The 24,022-nt window shown below is 42.6% G+C and overlaps 2 protein-coding genes across 2 annotated transcripts in view; both read left to right on the forward strand.

The window, feature by feature from the left end:
- Positions 1 to 24,022, forward strand: part of LOC126273380 (pro-resilin-like) — a 367,374-nt gene that overhangs the window by 191,980 nt on the left and 151,372 nt on the right. The gene's annotated exons all lie outside the window — the stretch shown is intronic.
- On the forward strand, positions 9,839 to 16,657 carry LOC126272106 (pro-resilin-like). The gene is made up of 3 exons (XM_049974699.1): positions 9,839 to 9,862; positions 14,373 to 14,918; positions 16,159 to 16,657. Exons 1-3 carry the CDS (start codon positions 9,857 to 9,859, stop codon positions 16,438 to 16,440), a joined length of 834 nt encoding a protein of 277 aa, XP_049830656.1. The 5' UTR covers positions 9,839 to 9,856; the 3' UTR covers positions 16,441 to 16,657.

Below are 24,022 nucleotides of genomic sequence, written 5' to 3' on the forward strand. Positions count from 1 at the left end.
TTAAGATGGTTGTTGACTTGGCAGAATGTCTGAGAGCCGCACCTTCTCAGCGTAAATAATTATCCGTTATAATGTTTCTAGGTACGGTCGAGGCTGTCGCGTGTGAAATCCAGTGAAGGGTACTGTTGTGGAGGAAATATGGGGCTCGCAATAGCTGTAGCGCACAATACCGTAAACTGTGATGAGTGCTGTCTGCGCCGCTCGCTGCTGACAAATAAGATAACTCTCGTTCTATCTGGATTGACCTTCGCCAATCAAACTCTCTCTACACTTTGATAAAGTCAAGGACTCCTATTCACCCCTAGTCCAACTATTGGCGTGGCACACCAGTCAGATAACCAGTCCACCACGATGCCACTCAAAATTCGCTCGCAGGCGTTCAACTATAACTCTGTCCGTTCACACCGCACAATAAGTGTGGTGGCCAACACATTGAACAATGCTTAATCGCAAGGACTCGATCGATTCGCTCTCGACAGAGGTGCTCTCCTAGTGAAGTACTGAGGAGAGGCTTGTTTCTCGCTCTTTCGGTACACGTACGAGCGCGCACGCTCTCGTTACGTGTTCTTCCTCCAAGAGCGACAACGGAACGGTCCCGATCCACGCCAGACGTGAAGGGGTATATCTTTCGGTCTCTTCCATTACTCCTTCAGCTCAAGGTGTCAGGAATGACGTCTGCCAATCAGCATCGCTCTTCTAAAATGGGAAAATGACGTTTCGTTTAAGGCGACCAATCCGGAAATCTGTAGCTATGGTGTTTGGCGTTTGCTGTCTCCTTATGACAATCTCTGAAACTAGGTGCTATATTTGTAAAGAATGCGTAGGCTGGGTGCTCCCACACAATGTAGCGGAATTTGCTTTTAAGCCGAACACGGGGTCGTTTTTCCTTTTACTCGGGCAAACACTGTCCACCCCACTGGCGGTCACCGGCCGACATAGGTAGGTTGGGACCGGCCTCCTGGCGTGCGGTTGCTCTCCCGAACCAAAAGCTCCTGTGACTATCGTGTCTGTGTGTACGCCAGCCTCGAGTATTTCAACCACGGTGCGCTTACTTGTTATTTGCATATCGTTTACATGAATTCATACAACGTTGACTTTATCTTATCGAGTTTGGCTTCAAATGAAGCGTCTTGATGTGCGGAATATGACTATGAGGGCGGAATATGTAAGCAACGAAGGTGAGAAGATCACGACGTCTTACATCATGCCGAAGATCATGGCCGGATATGCCTTCGTCTAGGTGAACAACTGCTAACAGACCGCCACAGACGAACGTGGGTTGGCACAATATTATGTTACCAGGGACTTCAGCCTGGGCCTCATTGGGACTTTTGATAGTAACTGAAGGTCCGTGATATCTCTGGACTGCTTGAAGATTATTGCGTACCACCTACGTTCCTTCATGCTTGATACCTTCCCCAGCAGCATCAGCCAGCATGATAACTGTTCGTGTCACAAGACCAGAAATGTGCTACATTGGTTTGTTTAGATGTTATACGGCGACGGTTTGGCACGTACAGATGGCCAATCTGTAGTTTACTGGAATTGTGGAACTTGTCTGTAGATGTCTGGTGACACACATCTCCGGAAACCTACAAAAGACCTGACAAATCCTTGCAACACGGAATCGCTACTCTACTGCTTTTCAAAGAAGGTTGTTATAATATTTTGGTCCCTAACTGATTCATCGTAACGGTATAGTGATAACGCGTAGCCTACTCAATCGGCGAGAGCATAAGGGCGGTACCCATAGTATACTAGTGTTGTGTCTATTTTTCTTTGTACGAAAATGTTCTCGTAGTGAATACTTAGTTAGAGAAAATTAAATTACAGATAATGAAACGTAGCTAATGAGACATGCCATCCAAACTAGGAGCGTTTTTAGGCTCCTACTAATCTTTTTCCATGTTATTTCATTGCCTCTCCAGTCAATGCGAATATGAGATGGAAGTGATACGCTGTCGCTCTCCTCCCCAGAACATAAAAAGAAATACAAACACATGTCCTATTAAATAAAATATGTACATATTTTTAAAAACGCTTAACGTAAAATATAATTGACTATTTTCAAAAGCTCACTCTGTTGAAGTCACAACAAATAAGCAGTAGGTGTGGGAGTTTGTTACTGTTTTGAGAAAGACACTTTCCAAATGGTTAAAATGGCTCTGAGCACTATGGGACTTAACATCTATGGTCATCAGTCCCCTAGAACTTAGAACTACTTGAACCTAACGACAGCACACAACACCCAGCCATCACGAGGCAGAGAAAATCCCTGACCCCGCCGGGAATCGAACCCGGGAACCCAGGCGTGGGAAGCTAGGAAACTTTCCATATCATTACGAAACGTAGTATTTATTATCTTTGGAACAAGTATTAATGTGATGCAAAGTTATGTAATGTAATTGTTGTGGAAGAATGGCAAAGGAAACGAACCGAATGCAGTGTTTTGACACTTAATGACGGTAATGAGAGTGGGAAGAGGGGGGAGAGGGGGAGAGAGAATCCCTAACATGGTGTGGATTTTAGAGTAACCTATTAAGGTGGGTGATATCTGGTTTTCATTGGGATAAGATTTGTAGAATGTATAGGTATGAGTTTGGGGCAAGGAGGGTGAAGGGGATGTGCTAGGTGCCGCACAAGAATTACTAATAGGTGATGAAATGAAACGATAGTGTGACTGATGTCAAGGTTGTGGGGCCTATAGTAAATCAGAAGCTTTTGGATGGTGGAAGGAAGGATGATTATTATTAAATGTCTACAGAACCGCAGTGAGATATGGTAGGCAGTTACTGAAGGATAAGTAGAGTGCCAGGCGTTAGAGGATTTGGAAGGAATGGTAAATTCTGGGAGCAGTTGTAATCCAGGTCACGTTAACATAAGAGACAACTGGTTGAATTAAGGCTAACAGATGTGTAGTATGGTAGGGGACGCAGTCCTCATATGAGGCCGGTTGTTATGTTTAGTTTATTGTGGACGTTTAGCTGGATGTTTTGTAGGAGGTCTTTCCGCGTTCATTTACTTTCGTAGGTTAGTCGGAGGTATTTTTGTGTGTTAGTTAACCGGATAAAACAGTTGCGAAGCTGTATTCCTTTGTCTTTAAAGTTATCGTCTTAAAACCACTGTGGAGAGGCATCTTCAGGTTGCATTGCTAGGAAGTATCTCAGTTTACAAGAATTCCACGCAGTACTCTTCGAAGGTTGTCGGGAACAAGTCTGAGGTGAACAATATGTTTACTTCAAGATAATTTTCTCATGACGACCATTTCCTTAAATATGGTCTGGAAGCTGAAAATCGGGAGGTAAGATGACGATATCCATGTTTACGCTCAGATCGCGGAGAGCCGTTCGGCCTGGTGTGGTTATGTCTGATTTACTACAGCGCTGTTACATCACTAGGAAACTTCGATTTCGACTTTTCTACTTTGCTGGGATGGAAGCAGTCCTCGTCAGAGGTTCCAAGCTCAGCTCCTCATCCAGCATCGAGACCGCTGCCTTTTCCCTAAACTCTTCCGGGGGATTAAAAACGGTGCTGTGTCATGGTGCATTATGATGCGGTGTGACTTGTTATTCATGACGAATTTTTGCTAAATGTTTGACTCATTCAGCTAGCGCGAAAGTACCTCTACCCAACTAATTTCTACATGGGCATCAACGTTTATATCCACACACATCTACTGGATACCACTGTGAAAGGCATATTAAAAGTACAGTGTGTGCCACTTCCTCTAGCTACGATTAACCCTATTGCATACCCCCACAATCTGTCACACACAAGTATTTTTATGAGTTAAACAGACAGTTTTACATTTATCAACGTTTAAAGCAAGACGACAATACCGAAATCAGTTTGAAAACTTTTCAAGATCTGACTCGGTATTTGTGCAGCTTTTTTCAGATATTACTTGATTACAGAGTGCTGCATAATTTGCTACAGACCTGAGGGTACTGTCGATATTGTCTGGGAGACAAATAACATCCAAACAGAAAAAAAGACACCCAGCACACTTCACCTGGCCACATCTGAAGTTGTCTGCACATTCGTCCTTGGTTCTCCATCCAGAATATGTGCGTACTCCATAGCAAGATATCGTCAAATTAGCCACAAATTTCATTCGATACAAAATATAATCGTTCTTTCGTTAAACTTATCGGTGTGGTACTGAGTCATATGCGTTTCATTCAGCATCTCCCTAGAACACTGCCAAATGATTTTTTATACCTGTTATACAATAACACCTGTTTCGTTTAGAGACTATTTGTCGTGTACGAATTCATACACATTGGTGAGCCTTTGGAGAGCCTGGCCTGACAAAACTCTACCATCTGGTGAGCAAGATGTATGAGACAGGCGATAAACCCTCAGTCTTCAAGAAGAATATAATAATTCCAGTCCCAAAGAAAGCAGGTGTTGACAGATGTGAAAATTACCGAACTATCAGTTTAATACGTCACAGCTGCAAAGTACTAACACGAATTCTTTACAGGCGAATGAAAAAACTGGTACAGGCCGAACTCGGTGAAGATCAGTTTGATTCCGTAGAAATGTTGGAACACGTGAAGCAATACTGACCCTACGACTTATCTTAGAAAAGAGAGTAAGGAAAGGCAAACCTACGTTTCTAGCATTTGTAGACTTCGAGAAAGCTTTTGACAATGTTGACTGGAATACTCTCTTTCAAATTCTGAAGGTGGCAGGTGTAAACTACAGGGAGCGAAAGGCTATTTACAATTTGTACAGAAACCAGATGGCAGTTATAAGAGTCCAGGGACACGAAACGGAAGTAGTGATTGGGAAGGGAGTGAGACAGGGTTGTAGCCTCTCCCCGATATTATTCAGTCTGTATATGGAGCAAGCAGTTAAGGAAACAAAAGAAAAATTCGGAGTAGGTATTACAATCCATGGAGCAGAAATAAAAACTTTGAGGTTCGCCGATGACATTGTAATTCTGTCAGAGACAGGAAAGGACTTGGAAGAGCAGTTGAACGGAATGGATAGTGTCTTGAAAGGAGAATATAAGATGAACATCAACAAAAGAAAAACGAGGATAATGGAATGTAGTCGAGTTAGGTCGGGTGATGCTGAGGGAATTGGATTAAGAAATGAGACACTTAAAGTAGTAAAGGAGTTTTGCTATTTGGGGAGCAAAATAACTGTTGATGGCCGAAGTAGAGAGGATATAAAATGTAGACTGGCAACGGCAAGGAAAGCGTTTCTGAAGAAGAGAAATTTGTTAACATCGAGTCTAGGTTTATGTATCAGGAAGTCGTTTGTGAAAGTATTTGTATGGAGTGTTGTCATGTATGGAAGTGAAACGTGGACGATAAATAGTTTGGGCAAGAAGAGAATAGAAGCTTTCGAAATGTGGTGCTACAGAAGAATGCTGAAGATTAGATGGGTAGATCATATAACTTAACTAATGAGGAGGTATTGAATAGGATTGGGAAGAAGAGATGTTTGTGGAACAAATTGACTAGAAGAAGGGATCGGTTGGTAGGAGATGTTCTGAGGCATCAAGGGATCACCAGTTTAGTATTAGAGGCCAGCGTGGAGGGTAAAAATCGTAGAGGGAGACCTAGAGATGAATACACTGAACAGATAGAGAAGGATGTAGGTTGCAGTACGTACTGGGAGATGAAGCAGCTTGCACAGAGTAGAGCAGCATGGAGAGCTACATCAAACCAGTCTCAGAACTGAAGACCACCACAACAACAACAATAACACCTGTTTCGTTTAGAGACTATTTGTCGTGTACGAATTCATACACATTGGTGAGGAGACATTGTCTACAGAGTGGCGCGGCAGCTGTGAAGCCGGGCAGAATCAGACATGTTTAGGAACAAGTAGCACAGAAAACATGAGATTTACTTAACTTGTGTTTCTCCAAATACACGAACACCCATTAGACACTATCCAACAAGAAGTAAAAGTCCAAGGAAGAATTTCGGCGTTCTAAGGACGAACGAAGACGTCGTAGGGCAGTAGTCCCAAGAGCAAGTTGGCTGAGCGGCTTCTACCGGCCGTCCTAAGCCGCGGCGGCAGAGGGCGCTCATGGTACGGAGTACCTGATTATGTGACTCAGCAGACATACACCAATGGGTCTGCCAGATCACGAGCGACCACTATCGGCATCAGACGGAAACTTGATATGCTGTGGGGTAGTATCGATAGATGAGGCTACACTATTCCCATGATGAAATGTTATATTAGAGATATATCTGTCCAGTGCTTAGCTAACTACTCTTGTAATCTGGAATCACATTTACTCTACATGCTTATGCCCAAAGTTCTTCTTGAAATACGACACAACTGCCTCAGTTAAAGGTTTACTAAACAATTACGTCTACCAGTTATAAAGACGGCTTATGCCAAAAACCATAAAAAAATTAAAATATATAAATTTTACAGCCAACCAGTTGCATAAGTTCAATGTAAAAGGAGGAGGAGGAGGAGATTAGTGTTTAACGTCCCGTCGACAACCAGGTCATGAGAGACGGAGCGCAAGCTCGGGTGAGGGAAGGATGGGGAAGGAAATTGGCCGTGCCCTTTCAAAGGAACCATCCCGGCATTTGCCTGAATCGATTTAGGGAAATCACGTAAAACCTAAATCAGGATGGCCGGAGGCGGGATTGAACCGTCGTCCTCCCGAATGCGAGTCAATGTAAAAACTTTATCCTGGAGGACACCACTAAGGATATCGACAGAACGAAGTCACGTATGTCTCTTTTCTGTAGTGATATTTCCTCGCCCCCCCCCCCCCCCCCCCCCCCCCCCGTCACCTCGCGCCGTATGTGCTGGGGGTGGTCTGCCAGCAGATACAATTTTCCGCTCTTCAGACATATGAGAGAAAATTTAAAATAATGGTATAAAATTGGACATGGCGTTTAACAAAAAGTGAATGTGTTTTACTATAAAAAGGCAGATGTTTAGTGGTATAAGTTGAAACATAAAAGGTTGAGTCAGTGTTTCATTAAAATATAGACTATGATGAACGGAAAATGAGTTGCACACAGAGATATAAAAACAGATAGACAGTTGCTAAAGTAAAACGGAATGGCCTATGTCTAACTTATTAAAAGAGAAACATGGATCAGCCCAAGAGATAAGAAAGGAAATAGACTGCCAGGGACCAGGGTATCAGTGGAATGTAGCATTGAAGGTGGTGAATAGTAGGGGGTTTGCAGCTGGATGTTTGGTGAAGTGGAGGATTGGAGAGAGATGTGAGTCTTGAGGAGACCATCCAGCGTCTCATCCGCTGTCCTTGCATATTTCGCCGACTGCTCTTTCCTTCTTGCAAGGTTGAACAGTCTTCTTAAGAGCCTCCATTGCAATTTCAGGCTATTGCTTCACTGAGGTACGTTACCGTTCGTGTGATGAACCCCAACGTCACACAACGCTTGGTTGAACACAATAAATCTCCATTTGTATAATACCTATTTCAACTTCAGCCATGAAATACATGTGGTTAGATAAGAATGGCTTCAATGCCACATGCCATTTTTTGACAAAGGTATCCATTACAATGGACACTCGTCGGATATACTGCAGCGTACCTCGACAGCAGAACCAGTGGGAGAAGCAAGCGGCACCTGAGGTTTCTCATCCGACGCTCCACATTCTCCGCCACTGCTAAAACCCCTAAGCAGCGTCTTATTTCTCGAATTGCTGTTAGCTCCTCCTGTGTCCGCACCCATTCAATCAAAAAATGGTTCAATTGGCTCTGCGCATTATGGGACTTAACATCTAAGGTCATCAGTCCCCTATAACGTAGAACTGCTTTAACCTAACTAACCCAACATCACACACATCCATGCCCGAGGCAGGATTCGAACCTGCGACCGTAGCGGTCGCGAGGATCCAGACTAAAGCACCTAGAGCCGCTCGGCCACACCGGCCGGCCCCATTCAATCCATCACAGAACTAATAACTTGCTAATTAAACGTAAAATCACTGAAGGCCAAACCAAAGTTGATACCTTACTGAGCTGTGGAGTTAACTTTTCAAAAGAAATGACAATCCTTCTTCGACACTAATAAACTAGCACCGACTATTAATACCACTCCTGAACCTCTCTTGTGTTTCGGTGTACAGATTGAACGGCTTGGGATTAACGCGAGATTAGAAAAACACATGTGGGATTTAAGAATTAAAATACGTAAAAAACACAGAATTCTGAGGAGGATCTCTTCTTTCTTTATCAGTCCACTCAATCTTCAGTATAGTTGTGTAACTCAAAATCTCGTGCTCTTCGATACTTCAACGTTTGCACAGCCCATGAATTACTTCGATACTATCCTTTGCTTCACATGCACACTTTAAAAATATTTTCGGCAAATTAAAATCCTTCTTCGACACTAATAAACTAGCACCGACTTTTAATCCCACTCCTGAACCTTTCTTATATTTCGGTGTACAGGTTGAACGGCTTGGGATTAAGGGCGCATCCCTGCCTGGAAACGTTTTCAACACTAGCGCATTGTTCTTGGTCTGCCATTCTCAGTTTTTACTCTCTGTTCTTGTGCGTGTTACCCGTCTTTCCTCACAGCTTAAAACTACTTATCTCAGAATTTAGAACATCTTGCAGTCTTATACTTTATCGACAGTTTTTTCTAGACGACATAATTCTATGAAAGTGTATTCTTAAGTCCTATTTCCACTATCAGCCTTAAGATCAAAAGAACCTCTCCCACACATTAACATTTCCCCTAAGCCAAACTGACAGTAACAGTTTTTCAACTTTCTTTCCCATTCTTCCGTATATTTTTGATTCCAGAAGCGTTTTAAAAGGATTAACACATTCGAGAGTTTATGGATGTGTTTTCCAGAAAATTTGACAGTATGCCGCAAGTCTCAGGCTTTATACGCCGATTGAACAGTCGTTTACTTGCGACTTACCTCAACAATTTTGATAATTAATCATGTTCATTTCCACGGGAATGATTGCGCCCCACGACCGTGACGTAATCCAGGACAGAATGAATGTCTGTATCGGTCGTAATGTCATCTGTCTTTTTTATTACATTACATATCCAGATTTCAACTAACAGTGCAGTGATTATAGCCGCACTTTAAATTGAATTCTAGGTCTGCAAAAAAGAGAGATGATATTGCGACGCTGCCGACCTTTCTGTCCTGGATTTTAATAATTTAGACGGAATGTTATCCACCTTTATGCCTGTCAAATTCTGTCTGTAATCTTGAAACTCTGACTATAATGTTGGATCCTTTGCCTTCCACACCAACACCCATTCTTTTGTCCCATCGCGTCCATACACCTCGTTCCCCTTATACGTTCTTCTCTGCGTTTAACAGTGGAATTCCTTTGGCACCCATTCATCTCCGAGATTTTTAATCACATCATTATCCGCTCACTCAATTCTACATCACTCAACGTGAACCGTCGTCCATATTTTCCTATCACAAGCAGAGTTACGTGCATTTAAAGAGAACTATTGTGGAAATGTGGCCGATGATAGCTCTTAATGGTCTTCCTTTTTACGTCATGTATACAAGGTACTCGGAAAATTGCTGCATAAAACGTCAAATTACACCTGATGTACATTGGAAACATGATAGGGAGGAAGAGAGAAGAGGAAATGACGAGTTTTCCAATCAGAAGCAATATGCTGCCGTAGGTAGCTTTTGGAATGAGACACACGCATAGGGGCGCTTCAGATTAGCTAACAAGGTCGGGCAGGGGGCTGACGTAACGGCGGAGACTTCGACACTCATCTCAAACTGGAGCAGCTGGTCCCAGCCCCTGGAGAAGGCCGGCGCGTCCATGGAGCTTGCGTATAAATACCGGACGGCGAACTGGAGGGGTTACTCGCAGTGCAGCGTCTGTCTCCTACGCAACATGAAGGTAAGCCAGCTGTGGAGAGAGTCTGACGCAAAGGCACTGATCGTTATACGCTTCTCCCACAGTCAGTACCTGGGGAGGATTCGTAGAGCACATGACATAAATTTTAATACAGATCACACACAGTTTACATTTTCATATTTTGAGGGCCACATAGAGAATTACGTCTTAACCGATAGTCTGAAGATACTAGGGAATTTCATATTATTCCGAATTCTGTGTAATGTGTAGTCGAATAGAGATAGGAAGGGAAACAATTCACTTATTCATTACGTTGCTAAGGATTGCAACTCTTAGAAATAAGGATAAGCGATGATAAAAAAAAGTTTCCGTTCGGGAGCCGCGCAGTCCGTAATCGGTATGCCAATCACGCAACATAGCCGAGAGCTCTGAGACAATCATCCCACCAACGTACCAGGTCGAAGATACCCGTTAGGCAAAATACCGTGTCCTGCTGCGTGAAGAAGTCTGTAAGTGCTTGACGCATATCCTCAGCCGACAGGAATCATTGCCCCATCCAAGGCCCGTTTTTAAGGCACCGAAGGTTTGATAACCACATGGGGAGAGATCAGGACAATAGATTGGGTTCTAGAGTGTCTTCTTGGCGTAACTACAGCTTTACGATGCTATCGCTATGGAAACGTGCGTTATTTGGCAACAACCTCGCTATACTCCACATTTCCGCATTTAGCACGCACACGTCGGAGACACACATATGCCACCCTAACCCCTTGCCTACGTGTTGGTGCTTTTATACCCGGATCGGGCACGCACTATGTTGCATATACGCCAGAGCAACGCGCTCTAACTGATAAGAGTCTTATACAGGGTGGTCAGAAACATTTTAAAAAGCTTGTAAGAGTGTTCCAGGTGAGGTTGTGCAGAGACACAATACTTCAGAAAAAAAATCGACGCGTTGCACCGGTTACGAATTACTGAGCACAGAATTTAGCACATCAGGCTGCTGCGCGCGGGAATCAAAGCATTCGCACTCGGTAAAATACGACAATTGCTCTGAGCACTATGGGACTTAACATCTATGGTCATCAGTCCCCTAGAACTTAGAACTACTTAAACGTAACTAACCTAAGGACATCACATAACACCCAGTCATCATGAGGCAGAGAAAATCCCTGACCTCGCCGGGAATCGAACCTGGGAACCCGGGCAAAATATGACAATGCACAGATTTCAGAGCTTCCGAGGGTTACCACTTGTTCAGATGCTCATTACCAGCTAAAAAATGCCTTTCTCAGCAGCGATAAATTTGACTTAGGTGAGAAACAGCTACGTTTGTTCGGTTTGGGGAAATCGAAAAAAGAATACCATTGGTGACACTGTCTTAGGCAGTCTACTTGAATTTGCGCGGTTGACGACCTGCTTGGCTAACTTCGATGCTAAATAAATCGAAAACTGCGGAACGTATTGAAATTTTTTCTGAACAGCTAGTTCGCATTACCTTTACAAGCTTTTAACACTTTTTTTGCCACCCTGCTTAACGTGAATCACTGGGAAAATATAACAAATAAAAGCAGTATTTATATTAGTTCACGATAGTAACGAAGACTACAGCCAGCTAGATTTAAATTGAGGTCACCGATAGCAATAGAGGTCAGACAAGGTGTGGAATACGGAGATAAAGTGAAATAATGAGGAGAAGGACGGAGCAACCATGCTCATTGAGCATGTGTAGGGCGTATGTGGTCAAATACATGGGTTTTGCACATTTTAAGGATAAAAGTTGTATGGTTTATGACATCTTTCATCGTGGCTGTGTCAAGCCTTCAGGCATTTCAGTCCAGAATGAGTTGCCCTATCGCTTCATCAATAGTTTATGGCTTTGGTCATAATCACAGCTCCAGTCTCTCTGTAATTCAGTTAACTCTCTCTCTCTCTCTCTCTCTCTCTCTCTCTCTCTCTCTCTCTCTCTCCCTCCCTCTCTCTCTCTCTCTCTCTCTCTCTCTCTCTCTCTGTGTGTGTGTGTGTGTGTGTGTGAAACTGTGTGTGAGTGTGTGTATTCTCGTCTAGACCGTCTACAGGGTGTCCCCCAAAAGAAAAAAAAAGCACACAGACAAAAATGAAGGACAGACCCTTATACAGAAATAAGCAAAATATACCTTAGGAGATATGAGCTCTTGTTCATATACGCTACAGTGAAAGACATGCCTTCTACTGAACAAGTGATCATAACATTCAAGGTATGCATTTTAGAGGACATGTTTACTCGGCATTTTTTTCTTGTTTTGGTTCAGACTACCTCCTTCAAAAATATGCAAATCAAAGAGCCTACAGTAGAAGAGATGTATTCGACAGTACCGAAGATGAACAAGTAATCGTATTTCATAAGGTATGATCTCTAGGGCCCTTAGTTACTAGCCTTGTTTCTCGTTTTTATGTTAGGGACATGTCAATAAAGTTCATCGGTGTTCTTTTTTGGGACACCATATACTCGTATATGCTAGTGAATGTACAGTTATTTTGGAAGGCAATGAAAAGTGGTCCATAGGAGATTCTGCACTGAAGTCTAAACGCAAAGCTAACGTAAATCCCATAGCACTCCATATACACACTGACAGATTCAGTCAACTGCGAATTAAGAATCTCTGTTATTATCTGACAGAGATTTCACAGTTGATTGAATCTATTAGTCTGTATAAAGTTACCTTTACCGTAAATCAGAGAGAGATGTATTTATTGCAGCAACAGAATATCCGTGAAGCTGAGTGCATTCCATTTTGTGTCGTTAGATTTTTTATGAAACATTAATGTTAAGTACTCAATTTTTCTATTTTATCATGTAAAAATTGTTGGAAGTACCATTCAGTTGTGTTGTACCGTAAACGATAGTCTGCCGTTACTCTATAACGCACTTTTTAAGTAAACCACTGTTCGGATAATGCTTTTTTTCTACACTGAGTTAATTAATAGAGCTACATGGACAGAGACGTTTCTCTAAGTTTATCTATGCGATGAGAAGTTAATAGAAACACTGAGAAGTTTAGAACTTTCTGTCACTACAACATATATTATGACTTACTTGAATACTGATAACAATATAAAGAGTACTGACGGTATTTTAAGTAGCCTAGTAGACAAAGGGGGAAAGATTAAATAATCTCTTACATTATGGATTTGTAATAACATATCACTCTTCCACTCTCTATCGACATTTACTCTTTATTTTCTCGTGCTAGTTTCCAGTCTATCGCAGACAACTGCAGTAAAACTGTTTCTTTACAGACGTAACTTCAAAAAATTCTTTCTCGTTGTAGTTTTTTAATTTACCAGAAGTCAAAACCATGGTGGTCACAAAACAAGTAGCTAACTTTTAAGGGAAGTAAATACAAGATTTTATAAACAGAACACTCAGTCTGAAGTGCAAATGATCCGCCAAAGATTGCTATTACTCTACCAACATATACCCTTCGTGATTTTGATAGACAGTCACTTAAGTGACACCCATTTGTCAAATTTTCTTTGAACCATATGTTATTCTCATTAGACTGAACATTCTACTGCTGGTTAAAAACACTAAGGCAAGAAAATAGCCGGCCGCGGTGGTCGTGCGGTTCTAGCGCTGCAGTTCGGAACCGCGGGACTGCTACGGTCGCAGGTTCGAATCCTGCCTCGGGCATGGATGTGTGTGATGTCCTTAGGTTAGTTAGATTTAAGTAGTTCTAGGTTCTAGGGGACTGATGACCTAAGATGTTAAGTCCCATAGTGCTCAGAGCCATTTTTTTTTTGAGCAAGAAAATATTTATCTTGTTAACTCTAGGGAATGTATTAATTTCAAATTGCAAGCACCTTATAAACGAGGAAAGTTGCTATGTGGTTCTCAAACAACACAATGCAGATAATCCACTGGTTACCGTTGTGTGCTATTTGGTACAACCCTCCCCCCCCCCCCCCTTCCCAAATGTAATCTTCTGTAGCTGTAGTGAATTTGACAATGAAGCTTTGAACTAATGATGAACCTATTAATGGAATGATGTTAGTTTATTGTCTATTGTCCAATTTAGTTGCCTACGTCCGACATATACATTTGCATTATTACTCTGCAATTCACAATTTAGTGTCAGACAGAAGGATCACTGAACGACTCTCATGCTAGTTCTCTACCGTTCTATCCCAAAAAGCGTGCTCGAAAGGGAAACATAAATGTTACTGTGCGGTCTCTGATTTTTATTATACTGTTGTGATGATCATGTCTTTCTGTGTAGGATCAAGAAACTATCTTCAACTCTGGGGAGAAAGTTGGTGATAGAAATTTAACGAGAATATACTGCCTTAACGAAAACCGGGTTTGTTTTAAGGACTGCCACCCCAGTATTATTACTAAAATAATTATTGTTATATATGAATAAATACCATGTAAATCACAATTATATACGCAGGGTCCCTTTAACAGAACATGTTTTCTGCACACCATTATTTGTATAAAATTCTAACATTTCAGTTGTAGTAGACGGTTGTAATGACGTATGATATACGGACCATGTTTGTCTATCTAAAGGTGTACGTCGTCCTGTCAGCGCTTGCTCTGTGCGTCATCGCCGAGCCACCAGTCGACCGGTCGTACCTGCCTCCCAGCTCTGAGTACGGACCTCCTTCGGCCTCCTCTCTCAGCTCTCAGTACGGGGCCCCAGCAGCCAACGGCCTCAGCACTCAATATGGTGCTCCTTCAGCCAATGGCCTCAGCACGCAGTACGGAGCTCCTGCGCTGACAGGCGCTGCTTTCGGTCGCTCAGGCGCTTCCAGCCAGGGTCCAGCAGCTCGCGTCTCCACCAGCTTTGGACGTGCATCCTCCAGTAGGTTTGGACCCGGCAGGAGGATCGGCGGTGGTCTCTCCAATAGCTACGGCGCTCCTTCGGCAGCTGGCCGTGCCACTGGCTTTGGAGGACTCGGCCTGTCCACACAGTACGGCGCCCCTTCTTACTCTGGTGACGCGCTCTCCACTCAGTACGGTGCGCCCTCTGGTAACGCTGGTGGCCTTTCTCCAGTCTACGGAGTGCCCGGATACGGCTACGGTCGCGCTGGAGCCCAGGAAGATTCACTTGCAGTAAGATTCTACTCTATTTGTCATAACGTCTCCAATTGGTAAATTTTCCTATGTCTCATACACTGATAGGAGTTATATGCTAAACAGGAAAGAAGTTACGATGAAATGTTAAATTTACGTAACTAAAATATCAATAAGCAGTCAATGGAGTATGCACTGTATAGTGCATCTTTGTGAATAGAAATGTTAACCACATATGATGTATTTTTATGTGATACATAACATTCACTTTTATCATCAGCTGATTAAATAACTTCCTTGCTGAAGTTGTTGTACTCACCTCCAATTGTCTTCAAAGTTGGGACATCTATATTACATAATAACTCTTTACAAAAACCCACACTGTGTTGTTGGAGAGAGATGCTAACTTTAGTAAAAACATAAAAAATTATTGCCTGTGGGATTGTTAATATTTCAGTATAAAAAGGTTTGTATCGCTGTCTTTCACATTCATAAATATGTCCTCACTGATCTTCAATTAAACACTGACTTCCTAAACATTTCAATATAAAACCACGCATATTGCTATCTTTCACACTCATGAATATACCCTCACTGACCTTCAATGAAACGTTCACTTTCTAAATATTCGCTTCCTACACATTCAATTCTTCACATTCACATTCATTGAAAATATTCACTTTCTAATGAAGCCAGTACTTAAAAAGGGCAGATTTTGCAGTCAGCGGAATACGCACTGTATAGTGCACCTTTGTGAATAGAAATCCTAACCACATATAACGTATTTTAAACAATTTTTTGACTATTTTTAAAAAAAAAGATATTTCACCTGTCTTTCAAATTTGCATCTACACAATAAACAGAACAAAACACGGTTATGTTCAGGAGCGTCAACGACGTAAAAGTTTAAAAATGAAAGATGCTGTACCAAGATCGACACCTAGAGTGGCGTAAACATGTATTCAGCACCATACATACTTAGAATAAATATTTGTCGATTTGTGGTCATGTATAATTCCCTTTTTCGCAGTTAGTAATCGATTTGCTCTTCCTTTCAACGAATATTTATTTTAGGTTACTGTCGATTGTAGGAAATGCCGCAGAAATGATGATTACTTTAAATTTATTGAAAAGCCGTTTGAATCGTTATTAATTATTGTAGCCATGCCAGACTACTTGACTTTCAAGTGTTAAACAATTCAAGCAATTACTACAAATATAATTCCTAACCAGATTTTAAGGTGTAAAAGCAGCAAAGCAAACTATATTTTCCCACCAGGAGCCGGCCAACTACGAGTTCAGCTACTCGGTGCAGGACGGCGAGACGCTGAGCGACTTTGGACAGGAGGAGTCCAGGCAGGGGGAGAGCGCCCAGGGCCAGTACCGCGTGCTGCTGCCCGACGGCCGCAAGCAGATCGTCTCCTACCAGGCGGACGAGGGCGGCTACAGGCCCACCGTGGAGTACCAGGACACCGGACTCACCGCCTACTCCGCTGGCGGATACGGCTACGCCAGGGGGCGCTCCGGAGCTCGAGCTGGAAACGGTGGATACCACTACTGACCAACTACTGAACTGTTCAGAATGATGAAACTAAACGATGCTGCCATCTAATGTACAATGCACGAAACTGATACTAGAGACATATACATATACTATTTATAAAGGATGGATGTTAAATTTCAAATCATAGAATGGATGTGTGATGTGTGTCTTTCCATTAGAGCTCAGTACGTTTCCTATTTTGTGTATGAAAATGAATAAATTGTTCTACAAGTCACTTATTCTGACCTCAGTTTTCCCTGCACCTTGTACGCCATCATATCCTTTTAATACCTACACTTACATTTACGGCATATATATTTTATAGCAATAAGTAACAGCACAAAATGAAAAACAGTTCATGCAGAAAGCTTTCATTTGCCTTTTGATATACTCTCTTAGATATGAAGACCTCATGCAGGTGTACTACAGATTTCGGACGTTGGTTGGTCGTCACTGAAAAAAAAAGTTCTGGAAAATTTCGTGGGAAATATTTGTAACTATTATGCAAATCCGAGAACGAGGATTTGAGACAATACAGCCATGTTGATGACAGTATGTTAGAAATTTGTTTATCTCATATAACAACATAAATGAAATGACATCATCTATTTTCTAAGTTCAATGCACTTTGCTTTACAATCAGCTGGTGCTGATTTCTGTTGAAGTTGGCTAGCGTAATGATCGCTTCCACATGTTTTCAGCTCTTACTGTCAGTATTGCACAAACTCACTACGTCAAAATACAGCGTGAAACGTCCCCTTACAAAAATTATGAATTACTGTGCTGGTAAGCCTCCTACGTTATTTGATTTACAAACAGCTGAGCAAAACTCAAAGCACTCAGACAGTTTTCTCCTTACTTATTCTGATCATCACTAAACTGACACACAATACTTTAGCGCAACGCAATCTGAGTTTCAATAATCCCTACAAAAGAATGGCCTTGGCTAACAATAACATTTTCCTTTCATAAATCGCTTACCTCACAAAAATCATCGTTACTCGAAGTACTGCATTACAGCGAGCGCAAATACTGCCAGTTAAATAAAAGATTCAAACTATGGAAGTCACTAACTACTGATATGCGTAGTCAGCAAATGAAAGATTTTGATAGAGAACAAACAATGTCTTTACCTTAATAATGTTCAAAAGTTTTTTCATGATATCCAGTATTACAAATTTACCGTTTCTGATGGACACACGTCCAGATCGTCTGCTCTCAAAATTCTGCCATATCTCTCCCCACATCCAGCACTGCTGGCGGGTCACCTCCAACTGCCCAACGCTAGGTGCTGTTCACATCCAACTGCTCAACAATGCACAAGCGAATGCTCCAACAATGAGAGCAACCAGCCACACACTGCATACAGCATAGTCATACAGAGCGCTACGTGGCATTACCGACATAAAAACCTAAACAGCATACTTACAAGTGTACATTGTCAATAACAGTTCTTTGTTGGCCAGGTTTTGCAACTAGCAATGAATTGCTTTCTTTAATGAGTATCTGAGGTCACGAATGTCTGTAAAATGACTGGAGTCGTGAGAAATCGAAAATAAACCTTTTTCTATAATCACGTCACGTACGTTCATGAAGTAGAGCTGGTTGAGTGTAACATTTCGCCTTTAATTCAGTACATCAAACTGTTCGAATACAAGATAGTACAGTCTGTGATATTCCTGAGTTGTTCAGAAACAATGAATAACATTTGGAGCTCCGAAAACAATCGTTGAAATTACCATGATGCTTCGTAAAATTTGAAAGAACTTTTTCTTCCAATGTAGGGTCCTCAGTGAGCCCATATCGTATGCAAGAAATCATATTTTTTATTGCTTCTTCTCCGTTCCTGTTAAAGACATCACAGCTTTCATATTGTCTTGCACAAATTTTTGATTTAAAGATTTTAATAGAACATTCAGAACCACTGCACAATCCTAGGACGTAAGATCTAGAACCTTTTATTTACCAAAGGTAGGGTTATGACGATATATTATGCACATTTGCACTATTGTATTGAATGGAATGCAATTTTGCTAAGGAAATTGTGCATTTTTGAATGATTTTGGTATTATTTATGGTTTTTAATATTGAATTCGCTTTCAAACAGCAGCTGACCGGCGTTGCCTGGTGAAACGTTGTTGTGATGCCTCGTGCAAGGAGGAGAAATGTGTAACATCACGGTTTCAACTTTCATAAAGGTCGGATTCTAGTTTATCACGATTGCTGTTTATCGTATCGCGATATTGCTGATCGCGTTGGTCGAGATACAATGACTGTTAGCAGAATATGGAATCGGTGGGTTCAGAAGGGTAATACGGAACGCCGAGCTTGATCCCAACGGCCTATTATAACTAGCAGTCGAGATGACAGGCATCTTATCCGCATTGCTGTAACGGATCGTGCAGCAACGTCTCGATCCCTGAGTCAACAGATGGGGACGTTTGCAAGACAACAACCATCTGCACGAACAGTTCGACGATGTTTTGCAGCAGCATGGACTGTCAGCTCGAAGACCGTGGCTGCGGCTACCCTTAACGACGCTGCATCACAGACAGGAGCGCCTGCGATGGTATACTGAATGACGTATCTGGTTGCACGAATGGCAAAACGTCATTCTTTCGGATTAATCCAGGTTCTGTTTACAGTATCATGATGGTCGCATCCGTGTTTGGCGACGTCGCGGTGAACGCACATTGGAAGCGTGTATTCGTCATCGCCATACTGGCGTATCACCCGGCGTTATGGTATGGGGTGCCATTGGTTACACGTCTCGGTCAACTCTTGTTCGCACTGACTGCACTTTGAATAGTGGGCGTTACACTTTAGATGTGCTACGACCCGTGGCTCTACCCTTCATTCGATCCCTACATTTCAGTAGGATAATGCAGGACCGCATGTTTCATGTCCTATGCGGGTCTTTCTGGATACAGAAGATGTTCGACTGCTACCCTAGCCAGAACATTCTCCAGATCTCTCATCAATTGCGAACGTCTGGTCAATGGTGACGGAGCAACTGGCTCGTCACAATACGCCAGTCACTACTCTTGATGAACCTTGGTATCATGTTGAAGCTGTATCATGTTGTACCTATACACGCCATCCAAGCTCTGTTGGACTCAATGCCCAGGTGTATCAAGGCTGTTATTACGGCTAGAGGTGGTTGTTCTGGGTACTGATTTCTCACTATGTATGAACCCAAATTGAGTGAAAATGTGATCATATGTCAGTTCTAGTAAAATATATTCGTCCAACGAATACCCGTTTATCATCTGCACTTCTTCGTGGTGTAGCAATTTTAATGGCTGGTAGTATATTTCCACCTTTACCAAGAATAACAGGGTCGACGCGCAGTAGCATGGGAGCAATGAGGTCTTGGTAGGCTGCAGGAGTGATCTGGCACCACATATGCACACACAAGTCACTTAATTACTGGAAATTCGCGTAAATTATTGGGAGGGGGCGATGAGTCTGATGCCACACTCAGTGACATCCCAGTTGTGTTCGATCGTTTTCACATCTGGCGGGACGGTGGACCAGCACATCAATTGAAACTCGCCCCTGTGTTCCTCAAACCACTCAATCATACTCCTGGTCATGTGACATGTTACATTATATTGCTTTAAAATGGCACTACCGGCGGGAAACATGATCGTCATAGCCGGCCGAACTGGCCGAGCGGTTATACGTGCAACAGTCTGGAACCGCGCGACCGCTACGGTCGCCGAGGTCTCAAACCTGAATACGATACCCCCTCAGTGTTAAGGTGCACTGCAGAAGCTCCACTGGAGCCACTGGATTCCCACGTGAATGTCTCCCAGAGGATGATGGAGCCACGCAACCTTGTCTCCGCCTAGGAACACAGGTGTCAAGAAGCTGTTTCCCTGGATGACGATGGATTCGCGACCTCCCATCGTCATGATGTTGAACGTATCGGGATTCATCAGATAATGCAACATTCCACCACTGGACCCACGTTGAGTGCTGACAGTCACGCCCGCATTTCAGTCTTAGTTGTTGATGTCGTGGTGTTAACATTGGCACCTTCATGCGTCGTTGGCTACGGAGGCCCCTCATTAAGAGTATTCTGTGCAGTGAGTGTTCCCACACGCTTGCACTTTTCCCAGCATTAACGTCTGATGTTAGTTCCTCCACAGTTCGCCGCCTGTCCTGCTTCAACAGTCCACTCAGCCTACAACGACCGATAACTGCAATGACGCGTGGCCACCCGACCCCACGACGTCTAGACGTGGTTTCACCTTGGTTTCGTCACGTGTTGAAAGCACACACAGTAGCATCCCTCGAACACCCGACAAGTCAAGCTGGGCCGTCATGATCCGCCCTCACCATGCTGGAGTAGCAGAGCGGTCTCAGACCCCTTGTCACGGTCCGCGCGGTTTTCCTCGTCGGAGGTTCGAGTTCTCCCTCGGGCATGGGTGTGTCCATAGCGTTAGATAGTTTTAGTTAGATTAAGTAATGTGCAAGCTTTGCGACCTATGACCTCAACAGTTTGATCCCATAAGACCTAACCACAAAGTTCCAAATTTCGATCTGCCCTCAGTCAAGCTCAGGTAGACCGGGCAATTTCCCCATTCTATACACGAACAGCACGCTCACTGATACTACATAAATCGTTCGCGTCTGACTAGCAGTCATTCCTCGCCAGATGACGCTGCTATTTTCTGGACAGGTTTATATCGATAGCTGATCAGTGTAGTAGTTCTGTGTTCTGTGTTGCGATGAGAAAAGATGTTAATAAAACTCTGACTATTCTGAACATAAACAACCGCCAAGGTAGTGCTAACAACAATGCTGAAGTTAGGAAAAAAACGCGAAGCGTAATCCTGAAGATTTAATAAACTGAAAGTGACGATCATTTAAATTCCTTTGTACCTAGGCCCCTATCTGGTGATGTGAAATGTAAGGCTTGAACAAATTAGTACACTACTTTATGCAGTATGATCTGAAAATGAAAAGCAATTCATCAGAATCAGTAAAAACGAACGAAAATTGAAAGTATTTAAGTAACGTCAACAATACGACAAAGTTCTACGTCAGCCGGTGACTTAATTTCGGGATTGTGTTGCTGATTGCAAAATTTATTAGAACATTTATGTTTTCATAGCCTTGTTGCAGCAGCTGTCAAGTGGTTTTCTTCTTTGTGGAAAGTAAGATATTACTCCTTTTAATCAAATCAATTGAACGCTTATTCCAAACCACAGTGTGCAATATGAGACTGTATTTCCGCGTCCCTCCACCTATCCCTAATTTTATGAAGCATAGGATCTCCATTTTTTAAAAAGGAAAAGTCACTGGGTTATGAAAGTAGTTTTTAATCTGAAAATATCACTGTGAAGTTTATTTTTAGTGCCCCTCATATTCTGTCACTCTTATATTTTCTATAATTTTTACCTGAAAGTTATCCTGAAACAAATGAAAGCATATTGTAGAGAAAGAGAATATTCCAGTACTTATTTATTGGCAGAAATGCACAGACGAAAAGAATTGGTGTGTAAAAATTTAGTACCAGTAATATGAATGAAAAGAAATTGAGTATTAATCAGTGTAACGAACTTTTGTGGTTTAAGAAATAAGAAGTCAGGTATCTGGCTGAAACTAACAATTAAACGAGTTTACTAGTCACCATCTGTACACAATATGAAAACACTGTTGCAGTTCGTCATGATGGAGGGTGAGATAAGGTACCCAGTTACAGTGAATGTCGATTACCAGGGCGACAGGTTCATGGAGCCAAGTAGACGTCTTATTTAATAGTAATGGCAATTGCGTAGCTTCATATATTTCGGGTGAAAGATACAATAGTCGTTGTGTTGCCAGGCGGTGGCGGCACCATGAGACGCAAGCCGGTCTCAGTCGGGGAAACATGGTACCCCCAGCAAGTTCCTCGACAGCGACACCACCACTGCACCCCCTACATAAAGTGTGTTCCATATGGCGCCTAATGCGAACGGAATGGGCAACTTGTAAAAGGAAACGGAGCCTACATGGCTCAGCCTACCCCACCAAACTAGAAAATGAGCGGTCCGCCCCCTGCCTACTACCCACATTTTTTATTTATTTTATTTTTTTGATTCGACTGATTACCTTGATTTGACGTAAACTCACAACAATTTACTTGTGCAGCTATTATGCAAAAGAAGCATAACAGAACTAATTTTCTGCTTGATCTCACAGGGACCAAAGAACAGCAGAGCCAATTTATTATTGTAGTCTGCCCCTCCTCCTCCCTTTTAAGGCAACGCTGGGGCTGTCCACAAAACGTCAGCAGCTTACTTTACCTTTAAGGTCCTTACGACCTTTCGAACTGATGATGGACGTGCTTTATACTGCGTCTCGCCCTCCTCCAGTTGCGACGAATAATTTCTGGACTAACCTGCTCTGGAAGAAGATCATTAATATATGTTAATTATAGGGGAATTAACCTGATAAGCAAATACGAGTCTTGGAAAGCTTCAAGAGACGCATGGTGAGACGTTTCGCACGTGAAATTGAGCCGGGAAATCGAAAAATCAGACTTCCTTTGAGATCAGTGCTGCCTTCAGATTATGATTTACTCATTTCGCAAAGGATGGTTGCGGATAATACGGACTGGGGGGTGATATGGATGAAAGAATACCCCCCACCCCCACCCCCCGTCAAAAAAAAGCAAAAAAAAAAAAGATTAAACAGTTTGGAAGCGAAAGCAGGAGTCGTAGGTGCTGCGAATGTAGAACAAATATTTAGAAGTTGGCGAATGGTTGAATGGTCGAAGTAGCTGTAACCCCGCTGCTGGGAATCAACCAGCAAAAATGGGAAGAGGCGTCCAAAACCACCAAGAGGTATAATCAATAAAAAGTTTCTCCGTAGGACAATCCTCCCTGGCAGACTGCAAAAGCCTCTTTCGTGAGTTAGAATTGGGCTTAGTCCTCTTGCAGCTTTCACACTCGCCCACACATATCGGAAAATTCTTATCAGTGGTAGGCCAAATAACAATTTCATTTACCTTAGCAATTGTTATGTGAAAACCCAAGTGGCCCTGTACCACGGTGTCGTGAAAGAAACAGAATACTGGATCAACAAGTTCCATGGGCACGCAAATTATAGGTTCACTATCGTCATCTTGACTATAACAAAATAAGTCTCTGTGCAGACTATGTACAGAGACCTGTTCCGCTTGTAATAACCTCTATTTAATCCCAGAACTTCTAGGATCAAGATCTTGATTCCCCTTCTGATTAGTAAAGAGTTCAGGGACCTCTGTCAACAACCCTGTAGCCCAGTCCACAAAAGAATCCCCCCCCCCTCCCCCGCCTCCCTGCTGCTGGTGACATAAGGCGTAAGGCATCCGCCACCTGATTATCTAGGCCCCTAATATGCCTGACGTTCAAATGAAAGGTGGAAATCTGTCCAGCGCACTATTCGCCCAGACTACAGGGGACATGACAGAACCTAAATCAGGGCCCAGCTACCAGATTCTAGAAGAAATTCCCTGTGCTGAAGATAAAACGCAAATTTCTCAAGGGCAAAGAGAAATAACAATACCTCCCATTCATAAACGGAACATTAAATTTCAGGGGATAACACCGATATGGAAGTGTAAGCT

Source organism: Schistocerca gregaria, chromosome 5 (genome assembly GCF_023897955.1).
Source record: "Schistocerca gregaria isolate iqSchGreg1 chromosome 5, iqSchGreg1.2, whole genome shotgun sequence".
NCBI classification, from domain to species: domain Eukaryota; kingdom Metazoa; phylum Arthropoda; class Insecta; order Orthoptera; family Acrididae; genus Schistocerca; species Schistocerca gregaria.

What these genes read in the sequence shown, in the direction of transcription:
- LOC126272106 (XM_049974699.1), top strand. An exon ending in CCCAGGAAGATTCACTTGCA is followed by an intron (nt 14,919 to 16,158) that starts GTAAGATTCTAC and finishes TTTTCCCACCAG; the next exon opens with GAGCCGGCCAACTACGAGTT.